This window comes from Panthera pardus, unplaced genomic scaffold (assembly GCF_024362965.1).
Source record: "Panthera pardus isolate Hobbes unplaced genomic scaffold, ASM2436296v1 HiC_scaffold_8, whole genome shotgun sequence".
NCBI lineage: Eukaryota > Metazoa > Chordata > Mammalia > Carnivora > Felidae > Panthera > Panthera pardus.
This window is the reverse complement of record NW_026527013.1, coordinates 121,724,594-121,751,997: the sequence shown is the minus strand read 5'-3', so window position 1 is coordinate 121,751,997 and position 27,404 is coordinate 121,724,594. Positions and strand designations below refer to the sequence as shown.

The 27,404-nt window shown below is 55.3% G+C and overlaps 1 protein-coding gene and 1 pseudogene across 3 annotated transcripts in view; both read right to left on the bottom strand.

Annotated features, from left to right (window-relative positions):
* Positions 1-27,404, bottom strand: part of MINDY4 (MINDY lysine 48 deubiquitinase 4) — a 109,425-nt gene that overhangs the window by 1,594 nt on the left and 80,427 nt on the right. For all 3 annotated transcript variants that reach the window (XM_019443729.2, XM_053896878.1, XM_019443730.2), the window contains exons 14-17: positions 18,319-18,382; positions 15,082-15,243; positions 8,834-9,014; positions 8,229-8,301 (exon numbers count right to left, since the gene is read on the bottom strand). In XM_019443729.2, the coding sequence (XP_019299274.2) occupies positions 8,229-8,301; positions 8,834-9,014; positions 15,082-15,243; positions 18,319-18,382 (480 nt within the window). The remainder of the gene's footprint in view (positions 1-8,228; positions 8,302-8,833; positions 9,015-15,081; positions 15,244-18,318; positions 18,383-27,404) is intronic.
* Positions 81-2,219, bottom strand: LOC128775626 (oxysterol-binding protein-related protein 9-like; annotated as a pseudogene).

Here is a 27,404-nt window from a genome sequence, read left to right as displayed (position 1 = left end):
AGCAGACATTTTCAAAACCTGAAGTTTGTCTTCCAACTGAAGTCAAAATCTTAACTGCCAACAGAGGAGGGTTTAAAAAAAAAAAAGGAAGCTTTTCTCGCTTTAATTGTACATCTGCATTGCAAAGTCCAGTATCGCTGAGATGGGAACTACAACCAGGGAGCGAACGGGTTCTCCAGAAGGAAGCCTGTTAGACTTCCCGATCGAATGCTTAGACGCACCAAGAGGTTTCGGTAGCCGTTGGCTGTAAACCCAACCTTCTCCGCCTTCATGAATAACCCAGACTCCCTCTGAATTTCTTTCTCTTCCCTTCCTCAGGCTTCCTCTCTTTGTCCTTCTTCATGTGTGTGCCTTGCTTCGGTTGCCACATCAATGGCTCTGGTTTTTAGGTGGGGAGGGACGGCCCTCCCCAGGGAGTGGGATTACTTTCCTCTTGACTACGGGCAGCTTCTTGGTATCTGTAAGACTGGATTTTCCTCTGTTGAATATTTTGCACACTTTATACCAGCCCATTCCTCTTCAAATGGGCAAAAAGATTTGTCATGTGAAGAGAAAAAAAATCTTAGTGGTAATTCTGTGTGTCTTGTTCCCGTGGAAAGGTTTAGTGTGGGAGATATTTGCACGTCATCTGTTTTGGAATGATTACTATCCCGTTGTTCTCCCAGCTTCACCCAGCACACTGTGAGGACAGACGGAATCTGAGAATGTAGTGCTCGTCACAGTCTAGACACGAGACACAGCCCTGCCTTGTGTGGCACATGCCGGTCGATGTCCCCAGAACTTCTTATCCAGTCTATACAGGAATGCCGAATTGCATCTTTTCGTTACAATGCTTGGCATAGAAGGCTGAAATGGTGGATAATGGCAGAAAACGTGCCAAGCTATGACTGTTACACTGCTTTAGCAAACTCGTCCTTCAAAGCTAGCTCTGCGTGCTCTTCATTATTGTTGATAATGCCCTTGATGCTGAGAGATCCCACCCAAAATGGGGTTGGCTGGCTTTTTCACAGCCAACCCTGTCCCTCCTGTATGAAAGGCAGGGAGGTGCCTCTCACCAAACGAACTGTTTCGATCCCTGGGATCCATCTGGTCACAAATGCTCAGAAGTGGGTCTGGATGTGCAAAAAAGTTTGCACACATTTCTAGAAGAGGTCTTTTCTCAAGACTAATTATTGGAAGACCTACCTCAGCAAGACACATTCCAAACATCACCTGTGATGACACACACAACCCTCTTGTGCTCGTCCACCGACCCTACCTCTTGCTCATCGTCAATCACGTCACGTGAATCGAAACGGTCGGTACCACTCGTTCCTTTGGCTGTGGGGGCATTCAGTGATTCTGTGGTGTCTGGGTGCTTTAGATTTTTTGAGCTGCTCTGTGTCAGCACTGGGGAAGATCCAGAGGAATCTATTAGGTGGTCTGGGGTTGAGCCACTCTGATGGACTCCATCAGCATCATAGCATCCAATCACTGCTTGAAGAAGCACTGGGACTGCATCTGGACTCTTCAACATGACTGGGAGAGGTCAGGCCACTCCTAGGTAGTCAGCACCCAATGCCTGTGCTGTTTGGGACTGGAGTCGATGATGCCCCAGGGTAGCCCCTATAGGTCCAGTCAGTAGCAATGATGGATGCAGCTCTCACCTGCACAACCGAGCAGGCTGTGGGGGTAAGACAGGCTGAGAAAGCTCTGTGCTGATCACAGGCTCCAAGGGACTAGGCTGACCTATTGCGCCAAGTGGGTTACGAGTACTTCAACCATCCGCAGCAACATGACTCGGGGCTTAATTGATTCTACCATGCAACTTGAGATTTTCAGTTTTCTTTCTCTATTCATCATATTTGCAGTTTTGAAGCATGTCAGGAAAAAGCTTTTATTGTTCCATTAAGATTTATACGTAAGCATCAGCCTCTGTAAGTTTCTTATCAAAGTCTTGGACACTAGGGACACATCCTGAATCCAGACACCCCCCATGAGGCGGCAGAAACGAGGTGTGGAGGAGAGCAATGCTCCACCCACAGCCTCACTCCAGGCAGGCATCACAGACCCAGATTGTGAAGGTAAAACTATTGCCCAGACCACAATGGTTCCTTGCCCTAGTCGTGGCAAGAATGGGCATGGAGGTGGGGGAGTCAAAAGTACACCAGACTTCTTGTATCCCTAGAAGACCTACCCTCAGCCTGGCCCCCGCAGCCCTTCTCCACAACCCTCGCCATCCCTCCCAGTCTTCACCCCTGACTCTGATGAGCAGAGAGAGGTCCCTCCTAGGAGCTCCCAATCTGCAAATATCTCCGATCCTGGCAACATGGGGTTTGGCCTCAATGCAGGGTCACATTTGTCTGCTACTGGGCATGCCACGACAATGGTCACCGAGTCTTACAGTTCGGGGGGGCGAGGGGGGGGTTATGTTTAGTTTTGAGGCTTTTTACAGAGGTTAACTAACTCACTGCAGCCCAGCCAACAGGGGCCAATAGTGGGGAGAGCATTAGAAGCGCCAGAGAAAAGCAGTTCAGAATTGCTAGAAAATCAGAAATGTTTTTCAACGGCAAGGGCTGAAGACACAGGATACTGTGTTTGTGTGGGGATGAATGGTTCTCCAGCAGGAAAGTCCACGGTCAATTACAAGGACCGTAAACAGAGCTCTGCATATGCAATTAGGGACTAGCAGAGAAAGGGGAGGGATGAAACGGAACCACACACAGCGCAGCAGGCAGAATCCCAGCTCACTCATCCAGTGTTAATTCAGGACGTAAGAGTGAGAGTTTACAGCAGGCTTGCTCAGCCTTGGACCACTGACATTGTGGGCTAGGTGATTTTGTTGTGGGGGCTGTCCTGTGCATTCTGGGATGTTTAGCACCCTCCTCCCCAGCCGTGATACCCAAAAATGTCTCCAGACATTGCCAAATATTCCCTGGGGCATGCAATCACCTGGCCAGGACCACTGGCTTAGGGGTTGAGCTCAGTGAAGATGCTGTGGTCCCTGGAGCTCAGGGAGGCTCAGCATCACAGAGAGGGCCCACCTCATGGCCACAAATGAGGCCCTCGCCTCCCATGGGCCATCCCTATAGAAGAGCAGCAGGTACCTGCCTCCCCACCCCGATTTTCAGCATTGATGACACTAGTGTATTTCAGCAGGGGGTTCTAGGGAGGACACCTAATAAAGCCTGTAGCAGCAAGAAGAAGAGGACAGACCTGGCTTTAAAGCCCCCAGAGCTGACCAGTAGAAATATACCACGGAATTCCTCTTACTCACTGTGGATTTCCAGACAAGCATCCTGTGGGCAAGTTCCCCTGCCTGTGCCCCAGCCACTGGGAGCCAGAGCACCGTGAAATGAGCCCCATAGGCTGGCTCTCACCTGTGCGCCTTGGCCTGTGCTGTGCCCTCCACCTGGAATAACCATCCCTCATCCCCGCCCCCCATTCTTCAGGATCAGATCCAGGACTCCTCCTTCCAGAAGTGTTTTCTGACCCCAAGCAGCCTGAGGGTCCTTTCTCAGCACCATGTTATCATGGGGTCTCCCTCCACCACTAGACTGGAAGCCCCTCAAGGGCAGAGCTGGTATCACTCGCCTCTGTGCCCTCCAAGGCCTCTCAGTGCCAAAGCACAGGCTGCTGGGGTGCCGTTAAATGAACACACTCCTCCATGGCAGCTGCTTTTTCTGAAGCCCTGGGCGCCTGGTGGGGAAACCTTAGTCTTCGTGCACACTGCACTCTCCCTTGCCTTTGACCCAGGCAGTCACAAAGCCCTGCCCACGGACCTCGTCCTCTCTTGTCCCTCCCCCTCTGTTCCTTCCTGATTGTTCCTCCTCCCCACGCCCCCACACACACATGAGCCCCTATGGTCTCCAAAGGAAAGGGATCCTTATACCCAATCAAGAGATGGGGAAACTGAGGTCTGGAGCAGAACCAACCCTCCTGGAGGTCATACAAGGTGACAGCAGCAGAGCCAGGACTCAACTGAGGTCTCCAGAGTCCCATTATGTACTCCTCCCTTGCATCATGATGTTGAGTATTCTGTGAACCCAACCACAAGGACACAATGGGCAGGGGTGTGTGCAGGTTGCATGACAGGGAATCAGAAGGGGCAGCTGGGGCCGTGGGAGCACCCAGGGAACCCTCCTTTGATGAGTGAGAGCCACTATGAAGAGGGCACCTGAGCAAGAAGGGCGTCCGCGGAGGCGTGAAGACTGGCACAGGCCCCCAGGCAGGTGAGGACACAGCTGAGGGAGTTGGGCACTCAGCTCCAGCCCCTGGAAGGCACTGTTCCCAACTGAAATTATATTTTCAATTTCTTGTCTGAGCCTCCAAATAGAAACATCTGTGGCCCAGCCCCAGGCCCTGGTTATGAGTTCTTTCCTCTTTCCTCTGGACTATTGACAACTGTTTCATTTTCTCCCGCTCTAGCTAGGCTGGAAGCTCGAGAGGTCACTCTGTGCAACTTGTTTGGAAATGACCATAAATGAGTCTGGTTTTGCTGACATGGTTACAGAACAGCGGGAATGGGAGCGTGGAGGACAGACCCTACATTCCTGACACGAGTGGCGGCAACGGGAGACCTCCTGAGGCCGGGATGCGAGTCACACTTGAGAGCAGAGGTGGCGCAGGACCTGGGATCGTTCGACTTAGGATCCTCTTCCCTGAAGGCAAAGCTGACAGTCTGGTCTTGTGCAATGTCGCTGTGGCAACAAAGCCAGGTGGCGGGAAATCACACTGCCCGCTCTGTGACCTTTCCCAGGGCTGGGACAGCACGGGCCTAAGCTCCAGGACCTGGGTTGTCTGTGACTCGAGGTGCGACCTGGGGCACGGACCTCCACTCTGGAGACCCCCATCTGTGAAAGGAAGGCCCACATCAGGTGGTGTTCAAGGGCCTTTCTGTGGATCTCGGCAAGTTGCCAGATGGGTCAGATGTGTGGTGTCCTCGGTGCTGGCCCGGGTGAGCATCAGAGGTCCTTATGGGGCAACAGAGCTGGGTAGCCAGCACATCTCTCCCTGGATTAGGACAGCGTCGATCATGAACTTCTATTCAATGGTGAACTCTCTGAGAGCAAGAATCCAGTCTTATCCGGCTGTTTCTTCCATGGAGTCCAGCCCAGAAGTTCCATGAAGTTGAAGTGATGGGCCCACAGGTCTGGTCCCTCCTGTGGTAATGACCTGACACGTGGCCTGACTTCAGGCCATGGCGCCACAGATACCCCCTTCCTGTCAGGGTGGGGACCTCCTGTGGGAAGCAGGGCTCATCCCCCAAAAGACAGGGCCCTTTCTCCCCAGGGTCTTCACTGACCTTGAAGGCCACTTTCCCAAGTTTCTCCCTTTGAGCTGTTTGAGAATCTGGGATGAAAACAAGACGCAAAGCCTTTGTAATCCAACCCCTCAGAACAGGATTCCAGGAGGCTAGGCCTGCTGTTTCCCATTATAGTGGTATGTTATCTGATGGGTACTTTGGGGGGGGGAGGGGGAGGAAGCCAGCATTCCCACCATTCACTCACCCACTCAGCTTCTCTGAGAATAGTACTGGGAAAAACCTCACCGCATTAACTGCCCAGGTGGACCCGCCACGGTGGGACAAGTGACAGGGGAAGCAGTAGGCACAGGATGGATGCTCACACCTGGGGGAGGGGGAGAGGGAGGGGGAGCGGGCAGCCCACAGTCAGGAAGAAAGGACCCCTGGACCAGCGTGTTACAGCAGGCCAGATGCTAGAGGGTCAGCACTTGACTTGACATCTGACTCACAAGGCAGCCAGGAAGGGCGACGGAGGGATAGGCGCTACCCTCACCGGGCACCAGAAGTTCTCAAAGTGTAGTCCGGGGCAAGCAGTGCCAGCAATTCCTGGGAACTCCCCATAAATGCACATCCCCAGGCCCTACCTAGATCTCCTGAACCAGAACCCCTGGGGGTAGGACCCGCTGATCACACCCTCCAGGGATGCCTGCTAAAGCCTGAGGATCACACCCTAGAGCAAATCTTCCCAATGGGTGAACCAGAGATGGGTACGGGTGTGTCAGAGCATTGATCCACACATCCATCAAGGGGCTGGGTAGGGTCTGGGCCAACCAGAGTCCCCAGGCCAGTGCTGTGTGCTACACAGTGTGTGCTACACAAATGTGATTTTTGACCTGAGACAAGGACTAGGAAACACGGCTAGATGTCTTGCCCAACCCCCATGCCCTGACAGTGAACAGGGACAGAAAAGGGAAGGGCAGGGACTCAGCCTGGACCTTACACCCCAGACCAAGGGCTCACTCCTGGCTGCAGGCAGTGTTCCCAGTTTCCTCATCATTTCACCGTTTTGTTCCATGGCACACCACTAGAGCTGGGGTGGGTGGGGTCCTGGGAGAAGGGGACAGCTGACCGAAGAGGAAGAGGCACTCTGGGCCCGCGCTCACACTCAGATGGCTCTGGCCTGAGCTCCCTGATGGACCAGAGCTCTGAGTTATTGTTGAGCACTGGACAACTAGGGCTGAGCCCAGAAAAGTCCAACCGCTGGGCCCATGGGAGGTACTGGGTGAGTCCTGCAGTGGAACCATTCTTGGGGGAAGAGGAGTTTTTCCAGATGGGGTAGCTGGAGAGGTCCCGGTGATGCTCCCCAAGCCCGGACCCCAGGAAGGATAGAGAGACAGATGGAGGTCCTCAGGGCGGGGGAGGTGGGCGGAGCCTGTGCCTAGGGTGCGGTCCACAGCCCTGCTTGGCAGGCTCACCTGCAGGAAGGATGCCCCGTGGCCTCCCACCCGGTCCTGCAGAGGGTGCCAAGGCCAGTGTCACCTCCTTTTTCCACTGCCGCTCTTCTCTCATCACCTGGAATGAGTGGCCCTTTGTACATGAAAGGAAAGCGACCTGCATGGGCCTTTAATCCTCCCGACGAAAGAAAAGCCAGCACATGACCCCACAAGAATGCTTTGTGCCTGGCTTGGTGGGCAGGCAGGTGGACGGATGAACAGACAGACGAATGGATGGGGCGTCATGAGGGTTCCCAACATCTCCCTCATCCCCTCTCTGGGGTCTCCACTGGGAATGGGGCTCCAGTCAAGGCTCACTTGCGGGCAGGTGGGCAGCACCCCTAGGCTGCAGGCGAGCCCCCTTGATCTCAGGCGGTCAGAGCCACGGGGCCTCAGTATCATCCACATCGTCCTCCATCCCAACCCAAACATTTCATAGTCAGGGACATGAGGTTCTGCCTGAGGTCACACCGGTCACACCGGGCCGCTAAGGCAATAATAATAATAGTAAGAGCTGTTTACGGAAAACCTGGTAAAGTGCTAGGTGTTCTTCACAACAAGCCTGCGCTTGGCTCGCCCGTTTTCCCTGTCTTACAGCTGACAGCGTGAGGCACAGACAGAAAGACCAACAGCTCATGGCCGGAAAGCAGAAAGACCAGGGTTCGAAATCCAGAACCCAACTCTCACCACTTGCAAGTTCTACCTCTTCCCCGGAAAGCACTGGAATCCAGGCCTCCTCTTCCCCTCCCTGTCCCCCCCACCCCCGCCCACTGCTCCCCGAAGGCCTCCAAGTCATTGCCCGAAGGCTTTGTGGAGGGCCTGCCTGAGGCTGGGGGTGGCCCTCCAGAGTGCCATTCCCAGTCCTGGGGCCTGGCCAGTGGGCTCATGAGTGAAGTGAGCCCCGACTCACCCCGAGTCTGAGCTGGACTGGAGGAGTCAAGGACCCCCACCCTGTGTCTGAGACTATAGGGCCCCCGGCCCGGGGTTCAGAGCTCCCAACCCGCACCAATAGAATGACTGGGGCTGCTCCTCTCTAATGCCGAGGGTGCTGCTGCTACAGGAAGCCATTTGTGAGCTACACCCTAGGGGCCACTGAGGAGTTGGGCCCTCTCGCCATCCTACCCGGCGCCTTCCTATCCCCGCCCCTCCCCCTACCCGTCCTTCCTCTTGGTTGGACCTAACAGCACTTGCCACATGTGGTGGCTACCTCAAGAAGCACCTACTCATACCATCACCCCTGCCACGGGGGCATCCTCAGAAGCTGTCTGGAGATCGGTCACCTCACAGGTCACACACGTCTCTACGTGGGCCACGGAGCCCACAAGACGCTCCATACAAACAAGCCCCAGGCACTGTGTCCTTCCATTCTGCAGGGGCCCCGCCTCACCACACACTCCTGGCTGGGGAGACCCAGAAACCCACCCTCCTTCCCACAGGTCCAACCATCCCCAACCACCACACCTCCCAGCCACTCAGGTGAGGTTCCACAGCCAGAGACACACCGGACTCACCTGGTTCTGATGCAGAGCTCGAGGGGCGGGACGAGGTCATTGTCTCTGTCCTCAGGGATGGTCTGGGTGGTGTCTGGGGGGCAGGAGAGAGAGGCGCCCACTCATCAGCCCAGGACCCGAGCTCGGCCTACGGTCGGCACCGACAGCCCAACTCTCTGGCACCTGCCCCACTTCTCATCTCTATGGGACCCACCCTTGTTCCCACCCATCAGTGCTCTTCTGAACCACAGCACTCTTCTCATGGCCTCCTACCTCCAGTCTTCACCCCCACCCTCCCGCCCCCTTCAGCTACCAGAAAAAGTCTTTCTCAAAACACATCTGATCTCACCACTCTCCTGCTCCAAAACCTTCCATGGCTCCTCGTTGCCTGGAGAATAGAACCCAAACTTGTCGGCATGGTATTCCAGGTCCTCTACTACGTGGTCTCAACTCCACCTTAGACCCCCCACTGCCATCAGTGTCTCAAGGCCCAGCTCTGGCCCCTCCTGTAGGAGGACCCGCCAACACACGATCTCTGATCCCCCAGTCCAGACCCGGGTCTGCATGGTTCTCTGCCCCAGGGACGTGCAAAGCCCGAGAGTGCAGGCCAGCGGGGGGCACCGCACCGACGGTCAGCCGGATCTGCTCCTGCTGGTTGGCCAGGCCGTCGTAGTAGTACAGGTCGAAGAGCCTCTCAGCCCTCCAGTTCCTCAGGAGCTCCGGATGCAGGCTGAAGAGGACGCTGAAGTGGCTCTCACTGCACACCACCCAGATGGGGAACCTCGGAGTCTTCAGGAAACAGCCCACCTGGAAGAGGCGGAGGGAGCGGCAGAGATGTCTGCGCCAGCACCAGGGAAAGGGTCTGAGCATCATCCATCCAACCCCGGGGTTGGGCTGGCCTCAGAGAGACCCTGCTGGGGATCGCGGCCTGCGTGCCACGCTGGGGGCCCCAGGCACCACTCCCAGACACCAGCTGGTCTCCCGGAGCCGACCCCAGCACTCTCTGGGCCTTTCCCTCACACACAGTCCTGCGAGATACCCCGGCCGGAAACCCAGGCACCCCTGCCACTTCGTCTCCCACACCTCGCTGGTTCACAGTGCGCCCATCCTGCCTCCAAAACTCCCTCACAGCCAGCCTCTCCTCCCCAGACGATGGCCTCCGAAGCGGTTCTTCCACACCCCCGGCCCACAGCCGCACCAGCCTCTCATCAGCCCTCCCCCACGTGCCAGCATGGCGAGCCTCTGTGCCTCTGCACCCACCATCCACCACCTAGAGCACTGCTACACGGGTCCTCCCCTGCCGGGTCCTGCGTCGCCCACGTTACCCAAGCAGGGAGCACGAATCACCTCCTTGTAGCTCCCAGGCGGGGGGGTTACCAGGTACTAGGTCCCAGGTCCCCGCCTTCTCTCCTACAGTGCGTCACTGCCTCACAGCGATGCGCCGGCCTGCCCTGCACACTGGACTATATACCCCTAGCAGCAAGGGCAGAGGTTCGAGGTCAACATCAGCAAATGTTTGACAAATGAAGGTCCTCATGCATGAAGTGGATCTTCAACTAGGTAGGACTTTACCTTGAAGGCAGGTGGGCTTAGAGCCCCAGGGGGAAGGGAGAGAGGGCCTCTGGGCGAGGAGTAGGGAGGGGATGCCAGGAAAGATGTCCGGAAACACCCGGGGGCTAGCAGGGCATTTGGGAAAGAACACAGGGGAAAGGGAGGATGAGGGCTGGCACTTTCTGATGAGAGACTCCTCTGGAAAGCTCCCCACAGAGACTTCCATGGCAGAGGGGTGTTCGGGAAAGGCAGATACGATGGAACTTACACCCTCAGTGCTGCTGCTGTTCTACCAGCAAAGGGCAGAGAAGTGGCAAGAGCTCCCCGCAAAGTCCTGCTCAGGTGCCCGGCTGGCTCTGCCCCTCGGACCAGCCATCCCTAAGTGTGCTCTCTCCCGGTCACCTGTGACTCCCTTGAGCAGCACCTCTCCCCCACCCCGGGCCCAGGTTTATTCAGCTCTGCACACACCACGGGCCAGGCTGATTCTGGCCTAATCCCCACCAGCCCCAGGGAGATGTTTGCATGCTCAGGTATTTACAGCCACAGCCTGCGGATTAAGGAAAGAATGGGAATTATTTTTCCAGTGGGGAGAAGGGCATACTTTCTCTGGCCTGTCACAGAAGAGTGGCCGAGCGGTCTTCCTGGGGCCTCTTGGAGCCCTCCTGGGAGCTGGCTTTGGGCTGGGGTGTCTCGGACAGGGGGGCTGTGCTCACAAGGCCCTGAACCAGGTCCCTGGTGAAAGGCTTGCCCATAAACAGCCGCCTCCTCCAAAGGGTAGGAAGGCGATCTTTACAATGCACTCGTTTTCCCCATTTTCCAAGCGTCCCGCCCCACCCCCACCTGGCCAGTAGGGCTCTCACCCTGGCCCCTTGTGACATTAAAATGTGACTACAGAGCTCACTCGTTGGTGGATGCGGGGGAATTAGATGCCTTAGAGGACGTGGCCGGACGTGCCTAAACCCCACTGCAAACTTGGCTCCTGTTCCAGGCTCAAAAGAGGCTTTTCTGGCAAGGGCATCACCTCGAACAGGGAGCCTTCTTGGGGACTCACGGCTCATTCACTGCAGGAAAAAGAACCATGCAACCTGCCAGGGGGCAGGCGTCTACATAATCAGCCACCCTGAATTTTCCAGCAGAGGGACAAAAGGGCAGCGTGCCATTTATTTATTCAACGGTCAAAAGATTACAGGCAAAAAAGCTGCCCAGAGACTTTATAAATGAGTTTTCTCATTCAGGAGCCCCTTCCAAGTGGGTGACATTTTCCAAAGATGAAATTCACTTCCTGTGGGTTTGGAGGTAGCTGACCCAAGGCTTGGGGTGAGGAGTGAGGCTAGGGGCCACATTTCCCTCAGTACAGTCTGAGGCTTTCTCCTGGTGGGTAGACGTAGTTACAGCGAACATTCAGCACAGTTAGGAATCACTTTTAAAGAGGGATTCTTCAATCTTTTGCAAGGGTGAGGTGAGCGAATGCCCCACCCCCATCCGTGGACTGCCAGCTTAAAAGCCCTGATTCAAAAGAACCAACATTTGATTAATGGCAGGGTTGCTGTCTGTCATCTCTAAGGGTAACTGTCATTCAACCTGACACACTCTGGTCCTAGGCACCACGTTCGACAATGGGGTTACAGTAACGAAGGAAACAGCAACCCCCTTGTCCTTACGGGGCTCACCAGGTTAACGGGGAAGACAGACAGTAACCAAATACTCATCCAGACACATCTGCACTGCATTTCACTGAATCTAAGATGCCATCAAAGTTGCCATTATATTTTGTTTCACTAAGAAAGAAAGCAAGCTGGCACTTGAAGTCTGACACACCATCGACTGCATTAATGCATCAAGATCTCGGAAATGTTCAAATGTGCACGAAGTTTGCATCTCAAGGGGCACCTGGGTGGCTCAGTTGGTTAAGCGTCCGACTTTGGCTCAGGTCATGATCTCACAGTTCGTGGGTTCGAGCCCCGCATCTGGCTCTGGGCTGACAGCTCAGAGCCTGGAGCCTGTTTCAGATTCCGTGTCTCCTTCTCTGCCCCTCCCCTGCTCATGCACGCGTGCTCTCTCTCTCTCTCTCTCTAAGATAAACAAACATTAAAAATAATTTAAAAAAATTTTTTTTTAAAGTTTCATCGCAAAAGCAATGAAATGTGACACTTTGAACCAAGAAGAGGCCTCTCCGGGAAAGAATTGAGATTCTACGGTGGAGAATGACAAGGTAGCAGGGGACTGTGAGAGCAGACCCCTATTTAGATGGAGTGGTTAGGTCAGGAAAGCCTTCCCTTAGGAAGTGACAGTTAAGTCAAAATGTGAAGGGAAGAAAAAGCAGGGGCAAGTCTCATAGGGTCTTGTAAGTTGTGGGAAGTTTGGGATTTCAGTCTGCATTAGTTTGCTCGGGCCGCCATAACAAAGTGCCACAGACTGGGTGCTTCAACAGCAGAAAGTTACTCACGGTCCTGCAGGCTGGAGGTACCAGAGCGGGGTGTCGCAGGGCTGGTTTCCTCGGAGGCCTCTCGCCTGGGCCTGCAGCGGGCCGCCTCCTCCCTACGTCTTCACGTGCTCTGCCCTCGTGTGTGTCTATGTCCTAAACCCCTCTTCTTACGAGGATACTAGTCAACTGGATTAGGGGCCACCCTAATGACCTCATCTTAACGTAATCACTTCTCAAAAGCCCTCTTTCCAAATCCAGTCACATTCTGAGGCTCTGAAGGTTAGGACTGCAACGTGCCAACTTGTGAGGGGACACAAGTCAGCCCTGAACAGTTTCAGAGGATTGGAAAACCACTGACAGGTGGAAAGCAAAAGAATGATGTCATTCAATCTGCTCTTCTAAAGATCACACTGGCTTCAGTGAAGGGACAGAACTCGGGGGGGGGGGGGGTGGCGGTGGGGCCAGGGGCCAGAGGTGTCATTGGTGTCTAGATCAGCGATACTGGTGGCTTGGACCGTAGTAGAAATGGATGGACTGGAAAAACAACTTAGGGCAGGAGCCACATGACCTTGTGATGGGTCAGCCATGCTCCAGGGGTTGAATAAGTGAGTGGATGGTACTATTTGCGGAGCTGGGGAAAATGGGAGGAGGCTGCAGCCGGCAGAGCCTTCCCCGCCAAGCTCAGTCTTTGCTCAGATCCCTTCGTGAAGGCAGCAAGGCACATGCCCTACAGGGCATGGGAGAAGCACTAAAGTTAAACTTCTGGTCCCATGCTGTCCTTTCCTGGACTGCCAGTCCCCCACTGCCACAATCACCACGAGCCAGGAGGGGCTGGCCTTCCAACTACAGCTTGACAATGCGGTGCAGCCCACATTTGTGAGCTCGAGGGCAGGGAGAATGAGGTGCAAGTCAGATAGGCACAACCAGCCCACTGGGGTCATGGAGAGCCAATGGGGGTCCAGAACACAGCCGGGCTGTGGCAAGAGGCTGGCTAGTTCAGCAGGGGGTGCTTGGCCCAGAGCTTACTCTGCTTCCCCCCAGACACACCGGAGTGTGGGCATCTAATAAGCTCACCAATAGGCAGGACCTCCCTACCCTCCAGCCCCCACATACTCAGTAAGGGTCCTAGAACCTCCCAGCCAGAGGCTGCACTGAGAAGCCCAGGACAGGCTGAATGACAGTCAGGCCCAGTTCTGCCATCTGGGACAGAAAGCCCTCCTTAAAGAGCTTGCAGCCTCAAGGCAAAGGAGCAAATCCCCCTTGCTGCAGGGAGGTACAAGCCCCAGGCTTCAGCCAAGCATATAACAGCAGAGGGGCATCCGGATTCAAAAATCTGGATCCTTGTAGGGCCTGAATTTCTTCAATCAGCAATTTATTCCAAGGGAAAGACGACCCCCAATTGATGTTCCCATCAATTATCCTCCACAGACCAAAGGAAAATAGTTTACTTTTTGACCAACGCCCTCAACACAAGAATGAAACCAGGGCTCATGGTAAGCCTGGGGATTCCACGAGCCTGGCCAAGGTTACCTTTCTCAGCTCATGGAATTTCGGGCTAAATGCTTTCAGAGCCCACCCAGGGATGCTCAGGGGCCCTGGTGCTTCTCATGGGCCACGTGGCCACATTCCTGGGCTCCCTCCTGACACCAGCAAATCAGGGAGGGAGCCCTATCATTCTTTTCTCCCTAAGTCTTTGGAAGCCACAGGTTGGCCTCCTGTCCGTGGGAGAAGGGGTGTCACCCAGAGAGGGAATCTGGATGTGCAGCCATGCCAAATGGCCCATTAGCAATGGGACAGGATACCTGACCCTGTGGTCATGCAGGAAGGGCACCACGAAATCAACCAGAGAACAATGTCTTCTCTGAAGACACGAAAACCGATGTTCAGACAAGGTCCAGCGGTAGGCTAGATAGGAACCCAGGGCCCGGTGGCCCTGCCCACCCTATAGACATACGGTCACCCTACCCTGCCCAGCTTTGCCTTGGGCCCAGCCCTTTCCAGGACCCTGGCTGCAGGGAGAGAGGAGGGAAAGGGACTAGTACACTAGCAAATACATGGGTGGCCTGTTAGGGGTTGAATTATGCCCTCCACAAAAATATGTTAAGATCCTAGCCCCCAGTACTTCAGAGTGTGACCTTATTTGGAAATAGGGTTGTTGTAGATGTAACCAGTTAAGCGGAGGTTAGTGGAGTAGAGTGGGCCCTTAGCCCAACATGACCAACATCCTTCCTTCTAAGAAAAGGAGGAGGCCCGCGGGGAGAAGATGGCCACATGACGACAGGCAGAGATTGGCATGATGAATCCACAAGCCAAAGAATGCCAAGAGTTGTCAGAAAATGGCAAAAGCCAGAAGAGAGGAGGATGGATTCTCTCAGTAGCTTTCAGCAGGGACATGGCCCTGCCAACACCTTGATTTTGGACTTCTTCAGGGAGAACTTCTGCTCCCGGACAATCTCTACTGTTTTAAGCACCCACTTTGTGGTGCTTTGTTGTGGCAGCCCTGGGAAACTATGCCATGGCCGAAGAGCTCAAATCCCCTGTCCCCGGAGAAGACCCCATCCCAACACCTGCCCCCCCCACACGTACACACACGTGTGCGTGTGCGTGACAACTGCACCCACTCTGGCCCACGATCACACTATAAATCCCCAGGAGTCCCTTTGAAACAACCTTTCCCAGAAGATGGTATCCGCTGGCTTTGGGGGTGAATTACGTGCCTATACTCGATAGCGGTGAAGCTATACTGCTTTCCAAACCTGCTGTGATTGAGCCTGGACCAAACTCTGACCAGCTCTGGGACCTGGAGTGGAACTTCTCCCCCCCCCCCCCCCCCTTTTCCTTCTCACCCATCCCAGGGAGCCGGGCCCTTCCGTCTCCAGAGACCTGAGCTGCCGGTACCTGGCACACGTTGTAGTGCTCAAACAGAGATAGGAATCCGATGTCGCTGCGCGCAGCAATGCCTTTCAGCAGCGTGATATTCCCATTCCCAGAATCTAGCTCAACCACATCGTTGAAAACATTGGACACCGCTTTCCCGGTCAGGAGCAGATTGACAAGTTCCTGCAGATTAAAGCAAGAGGAAGGGTTTGTCCAGGGGAGGTCGGGAACAAGAGAAAAGGGGTGGAAGAGGAAGGCAACCAAGGAGGGAGAGAGACCAAAATTACAGGGGGCTGGGACTGAGTTCCTACGAGCCCTCAGGAAAGCTGCCAGAGGCCCCAGGCAAGGGATTCTAGGAGCGCATTGATCTTAACTCCATAGGCTTTCATTGAGTGCCAGCTGTGCACAGGACCCTGTCCTCAGCTCTGGGTGGCAGCAGGGGAGTGGGGGTGTCCTGTCAGGAGGGAAAGAATGGCTCATGACCTCAGGTGTCCGGTCTAAGCAGGGATCAGGTGTGTCCCTGCACGGCTGAAGCACAATGTAGGATATGACCGGGGCTATAAAAACGTGTGCATGGCACACTCCAGGGCCAGGCACACATGGGACCACATGGCTGAGTCACAGCCACTTTGTGGAGAAGCCACATTTGGGTGGGGTCGTGAAGGATGGTATTTTTTTTCCTAAACTTCTTTTATTTTGAAGTAACTTTAGATTCAGAAGGATTTGTAAAAACAGCACAGAGAGTTCCTGTGCACCCTTCACCCAGCTTCCCCGAATGATAACATCTTACACGACCAGAGCCCATTAGCAGCAGCAGGAAGTGGACAATGTGTGCGGCACCAGTAACTCAGCTCCAGGCCTGATCTGGATATCACCAGTGACGGTGGGGTCTTCGAGCAGGGAGGGAGAGTGGAGGGCGGCAGAAGCAGAGAGGTGGAGGCGAGGAGCCCCAGTCTGGGTTCTGGCTCTGTCTCCGCCATCATCGCCAGGGTGGCATCACATGTTCAGCAGCCATGCGACTTGTGCTGCATGGCCAACAGGTCAACATTCCCGCTGACCCCAGAACCGGGAAACGGGGACATGCGGAGCCCTGTTCCTCCGGCAGTCTCCTTCAGCCAGTGTCTCCTGCATCAAGGTGGCAGGAAGCGCTCTTCCTTAAGCAAGGCAGCTAGGGGTCCAACCCCCTGTGAGGAATGGGGACACTGGGGCTCGTAGATGGGAAAGGATTTACCCAGGCCCCACGGCTAGTTAGTGACAGCGCTGGACTTCTGTCCACATTTTCCAGCTCCCTGCCTGGTGTCCTTCCCTCGCCCCTCACTTGTTACCCTCAGGGTACCAGCTGGCTGCTAAAGATCCCAGGGGTGTCTGCTGCACCCCTGGAGAAAGAGCTGAGTGAGCCCAGCCTTAGCACCTGGGCAGGCTGGACCCTCTGCGTCACCCACCCTATCTGCTCTGGAGTGCCTATAAGGCCAGCAGGCGGCCACCGTCCCCATGCTACTTGGGAACGGCCAGAATAGCCCTTTCCCAGCATAAACTTTGGAGGTAAGAGTTCACAGGAGTGTTTTCCCCTGAATTGTAAAAGCCACGCTCCCGTTAGTAAATCCCTCCGTCAATACCAAGACCCCTGCCCTGGTGGCAGTAAAAGACGTCCCCTCTGATGGCCAGAGAGCGAACCCCATTGGAGGCAGATAGCAAAGGGGCCCCATTGTGTCCTTGCAGAGGAAACGAGAAAAAATTTGGAGGAAATGTCTGCTCTGAGATACTGTACCTCAGGGGCAGTGGCCGCTAGGAAAGGCACGGCCTTTTTCAGATGGGTTCGAGTATTCCCATCTGGTTTTCAAGGAGAAGTAAAAGGCCCCTGCACCCCATCTGTGTCCAACCTTCCTCAGAGCAGAAGGCCCTCTTGAAATGAGGGAAAAGGGGCGACACACGGCTCCCTGCCCCAAGTCTCAAAATCATGCAGTGGCAAAGCTCAGTGGTCATGTAGTCCCTTGCTACTCAAAGTGTGGTCCGGGGACCAGCAGCATCATCTGCTCTGGGAAGCCTGTTAGAAATTCAGAACCTCAGACCCCGGGCTGGACCCATCGAATCTGAGCCCGCTCTTCAACAAGCCTCCCAGGGTGGGGCTCATATACACATCAGAGTTTAAGAAGCACTGGTCTAATCCAAACTCCTCATACTACAAATGAGGAAACTGAAGCTCAGGGAGGGGGAGAAAATCAGCCCAGCTCATTTGTGTGTGAAACCATGAACACAGCTCAGAACTAGCCAGAGATTCTGGTCTGGCATCCTCTGCTCTCTGCTTGAGTGCCCACCCTTGGTCACATCTCTCTTTCCCTGCTGAGGGGGAAGCTCCCACAGAGAAGGCAGGCACCCAGAGGGGGCACTGGGCCATCCCGGACGGCCACTTACCCTGAGGCCTTTCTCTAGGAAGGTGGGCATCAGTCAACCCCATAGTCCCTCGGGTTGCCGGCACAAACTGCAGCTCTGGAGCTGGCCCCTGCACAGTACCCAGGTGTTTGCAGAGATGGCACAAGTGAGCCAGGACCGTCAGGACAAGGTCCTCGTTTGGGCCTGAGCAATTCTGCCCAGCCTGTCTGTGCTACACATGCTATTCCCGTGTGCGTCGAGGAGCAGATATAACGATGGCCCGGGGGCCACTCTCGGAGGCCTGGCCATGCCGAGAAAGGCACAGACGGAAGCCAGGAATAACATCTAGCTCCCAGTCCTGATGCTCACTGAAAGGATCACGAACAGATCTCTTCTCTGGTATCACCGCACATCTGGGAGGATCGATGATAAGCAACTGTGCTAAGGGACCCCCTGCTCCATCAGGCCCCCCGAGGGCCCCTTTGTGAGGCTGCAGAGGGGAGGGTTATTGCCAGGACGATGTCCTGTGCAAACATAAAGGGTGCCATGGCCCTCATCTCCCCCAGCTGGCCCAGAGCCCCCGTTGTGCCCCCGGGGCTCTGGCTGGGGCTCTGGGCTATGCAGCGCCTGGCTGTGTCCTCAGCCCCTCTTGCACCCCCTGCAGTGCCAAGCACACAGGTCTGGTGCAGCAAGCTCTCCAGAAGTGGAAGCTGAACTGAGTGGCCTTTCTAGGTCTCCATGACAGTGAAGCCCAAAAGAGGCTGGCACATGAGAGACGCTTGGGGGGGGGGGAAGGGGGGGAGGAGGGGGGCTGGCACGGGCAAAGAAAGAAGGGAGGAGGAAGGAAAAGAAGCACCCAGCTGCCCGGCGCCCCAATGCACCCCCTACCTGGGTGCAGTATCCATGTGCTCCAATCAGGTGGCTGGTGGGGACGTCGAAGTCCTGGCGAACCCTGGAAAACACAGAAGTGATGGTATTAGGATGCCTCTGCCTGGCGCTCCTGGGCAAGCCTCACCGGGTGAGCTCCGGGTCTGGGGGGAAGCCAGGACTCCTCAGTTCACACTCACTCTGCTCTGGGCAGCGGCCTCCACACTGGCTTCACCAGGGCCACCGCCGACACGGAGAATGGCGACAGAGGAATGACATGGCAGAAAGGCCCCCGCAATTGGAATCCAGCGTCTGCTTTCACATCCCAACTTTTGCTTACTAACAGTGGGGGCAGGGACATCCCGGTCCATCTCTGGGCATCTGTCTGCGAGTCTGTTTAGTGGCAGCAACAGTCTCTAATGCCTGCTTGAGTCCTGAGACAGTAACTGCCACCACCTGGGCACAGACCCTGTACCCCATACTACCATTATTCCTCCAACCCCAAGAGCAAACCAAGGCTTTGAGAATACTGACTTGCCCGGGGCACTTGGCTATGGGCTATGGAGCTGGTGGAGGACCCAGAAGCCAGTCTTGGAGGCCTGTGCTCCCCTGACCCCAGGTTACCACAGTGGCTCTACCCTTAGCAGGGGGCTCCTAAAAGGCAGGAGGTGAAAAGCCCCTTGGCCGAAACACATCCCTCAAACTGGAAGAAACTGACTTCTAGGGCTGTATGGAGCTGGAAACCAGGTGTCATTGTCAGCAGTGGCTCTGTCATACGCGGGGCCAGCACCAGGAGGCAACCCCACCCCTCCGTGAATCTCAAAGCTCTCCTACCATCTAGAAAGCCCACCACTAGGACACAATTCCTTTCACCTACCCCCACCTAAATCCTCCAGGAGACTGTCATTGTCCACCAGAACCGCGGATGAGCAAAGAGGAAAGGAGCCGTCATCTATGGAACGTGTCCGGGGATGCTAATTTCAGCCTCGTCCCCGGTGAAGCAAGGATGACTATATTTTACAGGCATGGAAAGTCCCAGTATGGCATCGCTGGGGGTGACACGAGGCTGCTGCACAGGCCCCGGGGCTTGCTGCCAGCCCAGCACCGTGCCCGCGGCCCGGCCTGCCTCCTCCGGCCCCACCCCAAAGAGACCACAGACAGACCGCCCAGAGGAAAGGGCTCAGCAATCGCGATGTTTGTTTTCCCTTTCAGTGCAAGAGAAGAGAAACCTGGTCTCAATTTTATGCTTTAAATCTAAGATCTGCCGAAAGTCCACAAACCTAAACCACTCTGGCCCCTGTATCTTTCCCAAACGAGTCTAGAAACTCAAGCTCCATGACCTTTGTAGGAGAAAACGCTTTCTTGTGGTTTTTAATAACCGTGGCCAAATGGGGATGCTTTGCGGTCCACATGGGCAGATGGGCTGGGGTTGGCCCTGCAGGGGCCCAGAGGAGAAGCACGGAGGCCTGGGGGTCCTGGGAACGGCCAGGGAGGCTCACCCACCAGAGACAGCCCAGCAGGCCCGGGAAGGAGCAGGCTGGGGTGCCAAATGGCCGCGGGCAGCACTCGACTGGCGCTAGCTCAGGCAGAAGAATTGATGGAAATGCTCTCTGCAGCATATACGGGCATCTTCTGAAGAGAAGAAAATAACCTCAAAGGAGCCCTGGGTGGACCGATAAGCATCGCTGGCCCCAAGCCAGCCTGAAGCTTTCAGAAGCGGTCTGATCTTCATAATCTTACAGCCTCGTGCTCACCCAGCGGGTCTGAGAGCCTGCGTCAGCTGAGCACAGGGGTACAGGCGGAAAGGACAATGGGAGGAAATGGTAATTGCATCCTTAGGTGCAAACACGATGGGAAATTCAGGAGTGAGCACGGAGCTTGAAAGGGAGGAACGTCTGCATTTCACATTAGGGCGTTCAGGAGACGCCAGGGAGCAGCTTAGGGCTTAAGAGATTTACAACTTTGGCAAATCTAGATGCCCAGACCTCCCTCTAGGGGAAATCCCTGGAGAGCTGAGTGTCAGGAGTCCTTGAGCAAAGGAAAAACGGCTTCTGCTTTGCCTAGAGACAGGGCAATTCAAAGGGCAGGGCCATCACCAGGCCCGAGTTCCAGCCCCGGCCTGCGGTGTGGTGGCAAACCTCTCCTCTCCAGCCTCAGTCTCCCCTTCTGTGACATAAGGGACTTGCATGCACCAGATGCATGCCCCCCTCCCCCCAATTCATATGTTGAAGCCCTGACCCCAGTACCTGAGAATGTGGCTGTATTTGGAGACAGGGCCTTTAAAGGAGTGATTTAAGTTCACTGAGCCCATTATCGTAGGCCCTGACCCAATCTGACTGGTGTCCTTTCAAGAAGAGGAAACTTCTTGACACAGAGGGACACCAGGGATGCATCCTGGCAGGGAAAACACCATGTGAGGACACAGAAGGTGGCAGCCACCTACAGGCCCAGGTGAGAGGCCTCAGAGGAAACCATCCCTGCTCACGCTTTGATCTTGAACTTCCAGATTCCAGAGCTGTGAGTTCCTACTATTTAAGCCACCCAGGCTGTGGCATTTTGTTACAGCAGCTCTAGCAAACTAACACAGTGGCCCCCAACATCTGTTTAGACTCAGAGCTCTCTCTTCCAGTGACATCTTCTAGGCAGAAGCCAAATACATGAGCTACTCCGAAAGCATCCCATCCTTCTCCTTCTCCTCGCCTCTGGGGCCCCTCTGGGGTACCCCCAGGTGTCCAAGGCATGCAGTGTCCTGGGAGCAGGGGCTGAATCAAAGGAGGGGCTGCCTGAACTCTGAGGTTCCCACACTTTCTGGGCTTCTGAGCCACAAGCAACGATGAGCCCTTCTGTGGGATTGATAACCATTCCTAACAGGCAGGCTGTCCCTTCCATAGGCTACCTGAGGACTGGACAAATGCTGGGTCCTAAAGTAATCCTGCACAGCCTGGGGACACAGGTGCCAGGAGCAGGGAGGAGCCAGGGCTTGATGAAGTCTGCCCCCTGAGGCTGTTGCCCACTGGGGACCCCTTCAGGGAGGAGCCTACCTGGGTTCTGGATTCCAAGAAGCACCGTGTAAGAGAAGCCTGAATGGACTTGCCCAGGGCAGGGAACCTTAGGAGGAGGGGCTTGGCCCTAGCTGTCCTACCACTGACCTCTTCAGCATTCTGGGAGCAGAGGGCAAGACCCCGGACCCGCGGTCGGAGTGACGGCCCCCCTCAGAGGTATCCGGAGGAAGGGGAAGAGAGAGCTCTTCCTGGGAATGCCAGCAAGGACCACTTCGCCCATCTGTGCCCCCACTGAGAGGTCCCAGAGACAATGCACTGTACCCAGAAACAGAACGAAGAGGACACCAGGGCTGGCAGGGCCCTCCGGGCTCAGCACTGCGCAGATGGAAAAATAGATGCCTAGCAAAAGAACACAAGTGGACCAGAGCTAGTGACAGAGGCCAGCCCAGATTCAGCCCCCAAAGCTGGGCTGGGGCTCTGCTGCCTCCTCCCAGTCATTCCTTGTCACACATCTCAAAGGGACAGAGGTTCTGCCACTGAGCAGCTTACAATGCTTGAGCCTTGAACCTGCAGAATCTGTCATCTCCCTCAAAGACACCATCCTCTCTGAAGCCTCATGAGGCCAGAAGAACAAAGGCCCCCATCTCCATCTTTCTAAGGGGGAAACTAGAGAACCAGAAAGGAGAAGGGACTTGCGGTCTTGTGGTCACACAGGCAGTCAGCAGGCCAGGACTGTGTCCCCAGTGCCAATGTCACACAGTGTCCCCTGTGGCCTGGAACACGGGATGGTCAGCCTGGCGGGCCAGCTCCAGGCAGATCCGGGAGCCTTCAAGCCCCACTCCTGGTCCCACCCTCCCTGACTGGGGCATGGCTTGTCCCTTCACCCTATAACCTCCCCAACATGCATCTGAACATGTGAACCTGAGGATCTTGTACAGAAGTTTCCGAATAAGCAGAAATATGTCTAAGTGGCCTAGAGACACGGTTCCAGTCTATAGTCAAAGCCACTCACCTAAAATCAATGTCTGCGAGGTGGAGTCGTGGCCAGCTCGGCCTCAGACTGGCTGAGTGACCTCAGGCAAGTCCCTGCCTCTCTCTCAGCCTGTGTCTTCACTTATAAAACCAGAGGACTGGAACAAGGGGTCTCTAGGGACCTTCTGGGATGTGAAATTGTCTGGTTCATGACTCTGATGTTTAAAACATCAAGCCTAAAATGGGTGGTAATTAACTCAGGAGGGTCAGGCCAGACACCTCCCCTCCACCTGACCCCAAGGTGGCGCCAGGCCCCAGGGCCACCACCACACCCCACTCCGCCCCCTCCCCTGAGAATTCTGTTGACTTTTGAGGACAAATCAGTAGGGAGAAGGGCAGCTGTGGAACAACTAAGAGAACCTGGGCTCTGAGGTCAGGGCCCTGGATTCAAATCCAGTCACTGCCACTTCTTGGCTGTCCCCTCTCCGAGGCTGGTTCCCCCAGCAGGAGGGGTGGGATGGTGCCTCCCTCTACCACAGATTGCTGTGAGAACTGAAGGACATGAACTATATAAAGCATCTGGCATTTGGTAAATGTCACTTCCTTTTTCCTACGATAACAACAATAATAACAACAACTAAAAACACAATGACCGAGAGGTCACGATTCCAGTAACCTCAACTACTCGTATCGCGGCCAAGAACCCAGAATACATGGAGGCTTGAGAGCGGTCGAAATTTAGCTACGAATATCTAACAAGGATTTGGGTAGAGTGGATGTTGACTATTTTCCCAGGAAGGCCTGCAGGGAGTGGGCGATGAGGCAGGACACCTGGCTGTCAGGTGCACTGTGTGACCTTCAGCAAATGGCTTTCTGTGTCATCCCCTGCCGGGGACAACAATACGCACATCAAAGAGTTGTTTCCATAAGGGTCAAGGCCATAAAAGGGCCTTGCACACTGCAGAGAGCCCCACAAGTTGGAGGGGGTGGCTGTTATTTCCCCTCTCCAGGCAGGGCCCTGCAGAGGAAGGGCCAAGGTGCATGGGTGGAGAGAAAGGAGCCGGAAGGAAGGGAAAGCAGAGGTGTCCAGGCCCTTCCCAAGCTGCCTTCCGCCTCACCACCCACTAGACCTCTCCCCACGTGCTGGCACCATCCTTTCCAACCAGACCTTATGCAATTGTTTTCTGCAAACCCCACCACTGGCCTTTGCCTGCTTTGTTCTCATTGCCTGCCAAAACCCTTCCCACATATCCCTCAGAGCCCTGCTAAATGTCACCTCCTCCATAAAGATAGCTCCCTCGTCCCAGGACAGATGTGCCCCATCTCTCCTCAGCTGGCCCTTTCCTAAGAGCACTCGCCAATGCTTTTCCTGCGCCTGGTTTGTCCCTCCAGGCAGCAAGGACTTTGAGGGCCAGGATTATGTTGTGTCCATCTGCAACCCCCCCCCCAACCTGGCACCCAGAATTGAGCTCTAACTCTGCAGATGCACAGCAAATGGGCCCTAAATTATGTGAGCCTGGCCCACACCCGTCCCAGGAGAAGCTCTAAGGAAGGCCCTGACGGAATAGGCTCCAGAAGCTGAATCCCAGGAGATGTGCAGAGGCAGGCGGAAGGAAGCTTCCCACCCAAGCAGCCAAGGTTGGCCTGGAACAGAAGATTCTTCCAAAAAGTTAATTGCTTCTCCCTCCTCCTGAGGCCCATGCTCTTTATCTGGACACCCAAGCCCTTTGAGGAACATGGAGGTATAGCTCTTAGGTGAATGGGTAGGAGTGCTAGATGCACAGAATGTCAGGACATTCTCTCAGCTCTGCCACTAAGTCCAGTGGGGTCTGGGCTTAGTCGCCCTCCTCTGCCATGGGAGACTCAGTGCCCATGGGCAGACCTCCTGCCCTCAGCCACACCCCACTGGCACTCACCAGCTGTGACTTGCCGCCCTAGCAGCCTGGAACCAGGCTTGCTTTGCCCAGACTATGCCGGCTGAAATTAAATGGAGAATGAAGCTGTTGGACCGCTTCTGGTTTGGTATGGGCCTACTTGGGGGTCTTGGTTCCCACTTCTCCTTCTGAGTCAGCAGACACACTGGGGCAGTGTCTGTCACTCCTCCCCCAGTCCAGATGGGGATGCGGGCACAGGGTCTTAGCCTGGAAGCCAGGACACTCAAGGATGGTGTCAGCTTGCCACCAACCTGCCCTAAAATCTTAGATCCTTGGTTCCCACATCTGTAAAATGGGATAATGGCCTCAGGCCTCTGGGCCTGCCCCCTTGGGTTACTGCAAGCCCCAAAAGCCCAAGGTGACAATGAGGACCTCTTTCTCCTCCACCTCCAGTGAGGCTGGGTCTCTAGTCCCTGTCTTCCATGTGGCGAGAGGGCTTCACAGGGCCCCCAGAGGGAGCCAGTGAGATCTACAGGACACGGCTCTGGTCCACTATGGAGGGGACACAGGAGCAGGTGGCCAGAGAGAGGAAGGAGGGTCAGTGTAAGGAAGTGGGATCTGAGTGGAGGGTCTCCTATTTCCAACGACAAAGGTACCCACAGCCCTTTGGGTCTATCTGCCACGCATCACCTTGGCCTCTTCAGACACATGTGCCGAAAGAGCTCACTAGCATGGCCTCTGCCCTAATCTGAATCAAGGTTAAGCTGACTTGGAGTTCGATGAGGAGGTCCCTCTCCTCCTGTTCCCTAGCTTATATGCAAAAGATGTTGGCATGTCGGGTAGGCAGGGCCCTTAGCCACCATGTCAGGTCTCTCATGCTGCATGTGGGAGACCCAGGTGAGGGAGGCCAAGGGCTTTGTTCAAGGTGCACAGAGCAGTTGCTAACTGTGTGAGGTCGGGACACCTGGTCTGGGTGGTTCTGTGTGCAGTACATTATTCTGGGCTGGAGGAGTCCAGGAGTCCAGAAGTATCCCATCTACCCCCTCCCATCACAATAGCACATCTGGGACCACCAAGCCTGGGATTCTCAACAAGAATAGCCCACTGCTCAAATCCTTATGCCACAAGCCCACCCACTGCGAAGGTGGTCTCTGACTCAGTGAGTTCCGCTGGATCTGGAAACGTTGTCCTTTCTTTTCTTCATTTCTGAGAGGAACCAGTGGGGGCCTCCATTAAAGCCCAGGTCTGACCCGCCCCCAAACTCACATCTTCCCTCCTGTTCCTTGACACGTCCCCAAATCCAGTGCATCCCTTTCCCAGCCAGTGTGGTACACCTCTGTGGGTTCTGCCTGCCTTCTGGGCCCCCATGACGGATAGAGCCCAGGCCCAGCCACCATAGGTGTCAGGAATGGGGTCATGGCTGCCAGCAGGGCTGAGGAGTGCTGGGGAGAGGGCCTCCTCTCCACTGGGCCCACCAGAGCCCACCACACAGCAGGGCCCTCCTGAGGACACAGACAAGACAGAGGGAAGAAGTGTGACAGGACAGAAGGAGGGACGCGATGTCCCAAAGACACCGTCTGGTTCCTGGATCCAGCTACTCTTAAAGCCCTGGGCTTTTGATATGAATCAATTAGCAGCGCTGTTTTCTGCTTACACTGGCTGAGAATCAAGTTTCCATCACTCGCCTTTGCATTACCAACACTCACGGTTGGCTTTCATTTCAGGGCTATTTCCACAAAGAAAGAAAAGGTGCTGTTATTTTTCCTCTCCTGGAGAAAGTTACAAAGAGCAACAAAGCCACCATGGTGTGGCTGCTACCCCTCACCGTGATGCCCGGCTGGCGCTGTTAAAAATTACTTCAGCACATGACAAACTACTGCCTATTTTGGACTTCCAAGACTGCCTTTGGACGGCCCAAGTTGCCCCTGTAGCGAATGCCAAGGGTCTGAGGCATGAAAAGGGTCTCTTCACAGTTGTTCCCCCCACCACCACCCAAGTGGGTATCTCCGGGGCCCTCCCCTATGCCAGGCGCTGGCTCACTGCTGGCTCCCTGGGGGCCGGAGCACCCTCGCACCGCACTGTGCAGGTCTGGCTCTGAGCCAGCCAGGACCCCAGGGTCCTGAGCATCTTTGGGACTCGTGAGAGCATGCTGGGAAAAGTTCTAGGCTGTGTGGTTTGGAAAGCGGTGGAGCTAGGTAAGCATGAAAGCCTGTACAGATTTACTGTAAGCAACTCAAGATCTTAGGAAGGAAAACAGATGGCTTGAAATCAAGTGGAAAAAAATAAAACCTTCACAGGGTTTTGCAGTGAGCCCTGGTAAACAAAACTCAAAGGCCAGCTTCGCTACTATTCTTTCGGCCTCTGACGGAGAAGTGACCAGGCTGTGCCGGGCTGCGTGTACATCTGCCCTTGGTGCCCTCACCCTGGCCCCACCCAGAGCTGGCAACAGCCCATGGACAGAAGGCACTGACTTGGGTGCAAGGCCTGTCCCTGGACATCAGGCATGAGTCTGAGACCCTTGCTAGGAGGGAGGGGCGGCCGTGTGACCTTCATAGCCACCAGCACCCACATCACCTCACACCCAGCCCCACAACCTCACAGAGCCCTCATGCACACACACAGGACCACGAATGCACACTGTGTTTGTAAAGAGTGGGTGATTCCCAGCCCCACACTCCACTCCTCCTCAGCTGCACAGCATGTGATCTGAGAGACTGCCTTGTCTGGGCTACCAGGACAGGTTTTCAACTACCCAAAGTGATAACAGATCACCCTGAAATGGCATCAAAGGGTTTGGCAATGCTGAATCTGAACCCCAGAGCAGGAAGGCCCTCGGGGATGGTCTGGTTCTACGGCTGTTAAGCTTTGTATGCAGAGCTGGGGCTTCTCCAAACAGGGGTCTCCTGGGGCCAGGCTGGAGACTGGGAGGGGCAGGCAGGGGTCTCCGCCTCCCCACCCCCTTCACCCTACCTCCCCCTGGGCTCTACTCAAAACAGTCCTGGCTACATCTGCTTTTCATAGTGAGCCTGGGGATACAGTGTATTTGGAAAACAGTCAGATGTCAGGTTCACAATAGAAAGAATTTAAGCGCCTCTAGTTGCCCCCCGAGGCCTAAGGCACAGGCTGGGTCAGCCATAAACGTGCTGGCAACAGAGCAGAGGTGGGGACTCAGGTGTTCCGAAGCGGCAGCCAATGAGTGGGATGCTGTCATGGGAGCCGTCACCCACCGGGCCACCCGGGACAAGCCTGTCAGCTCAGC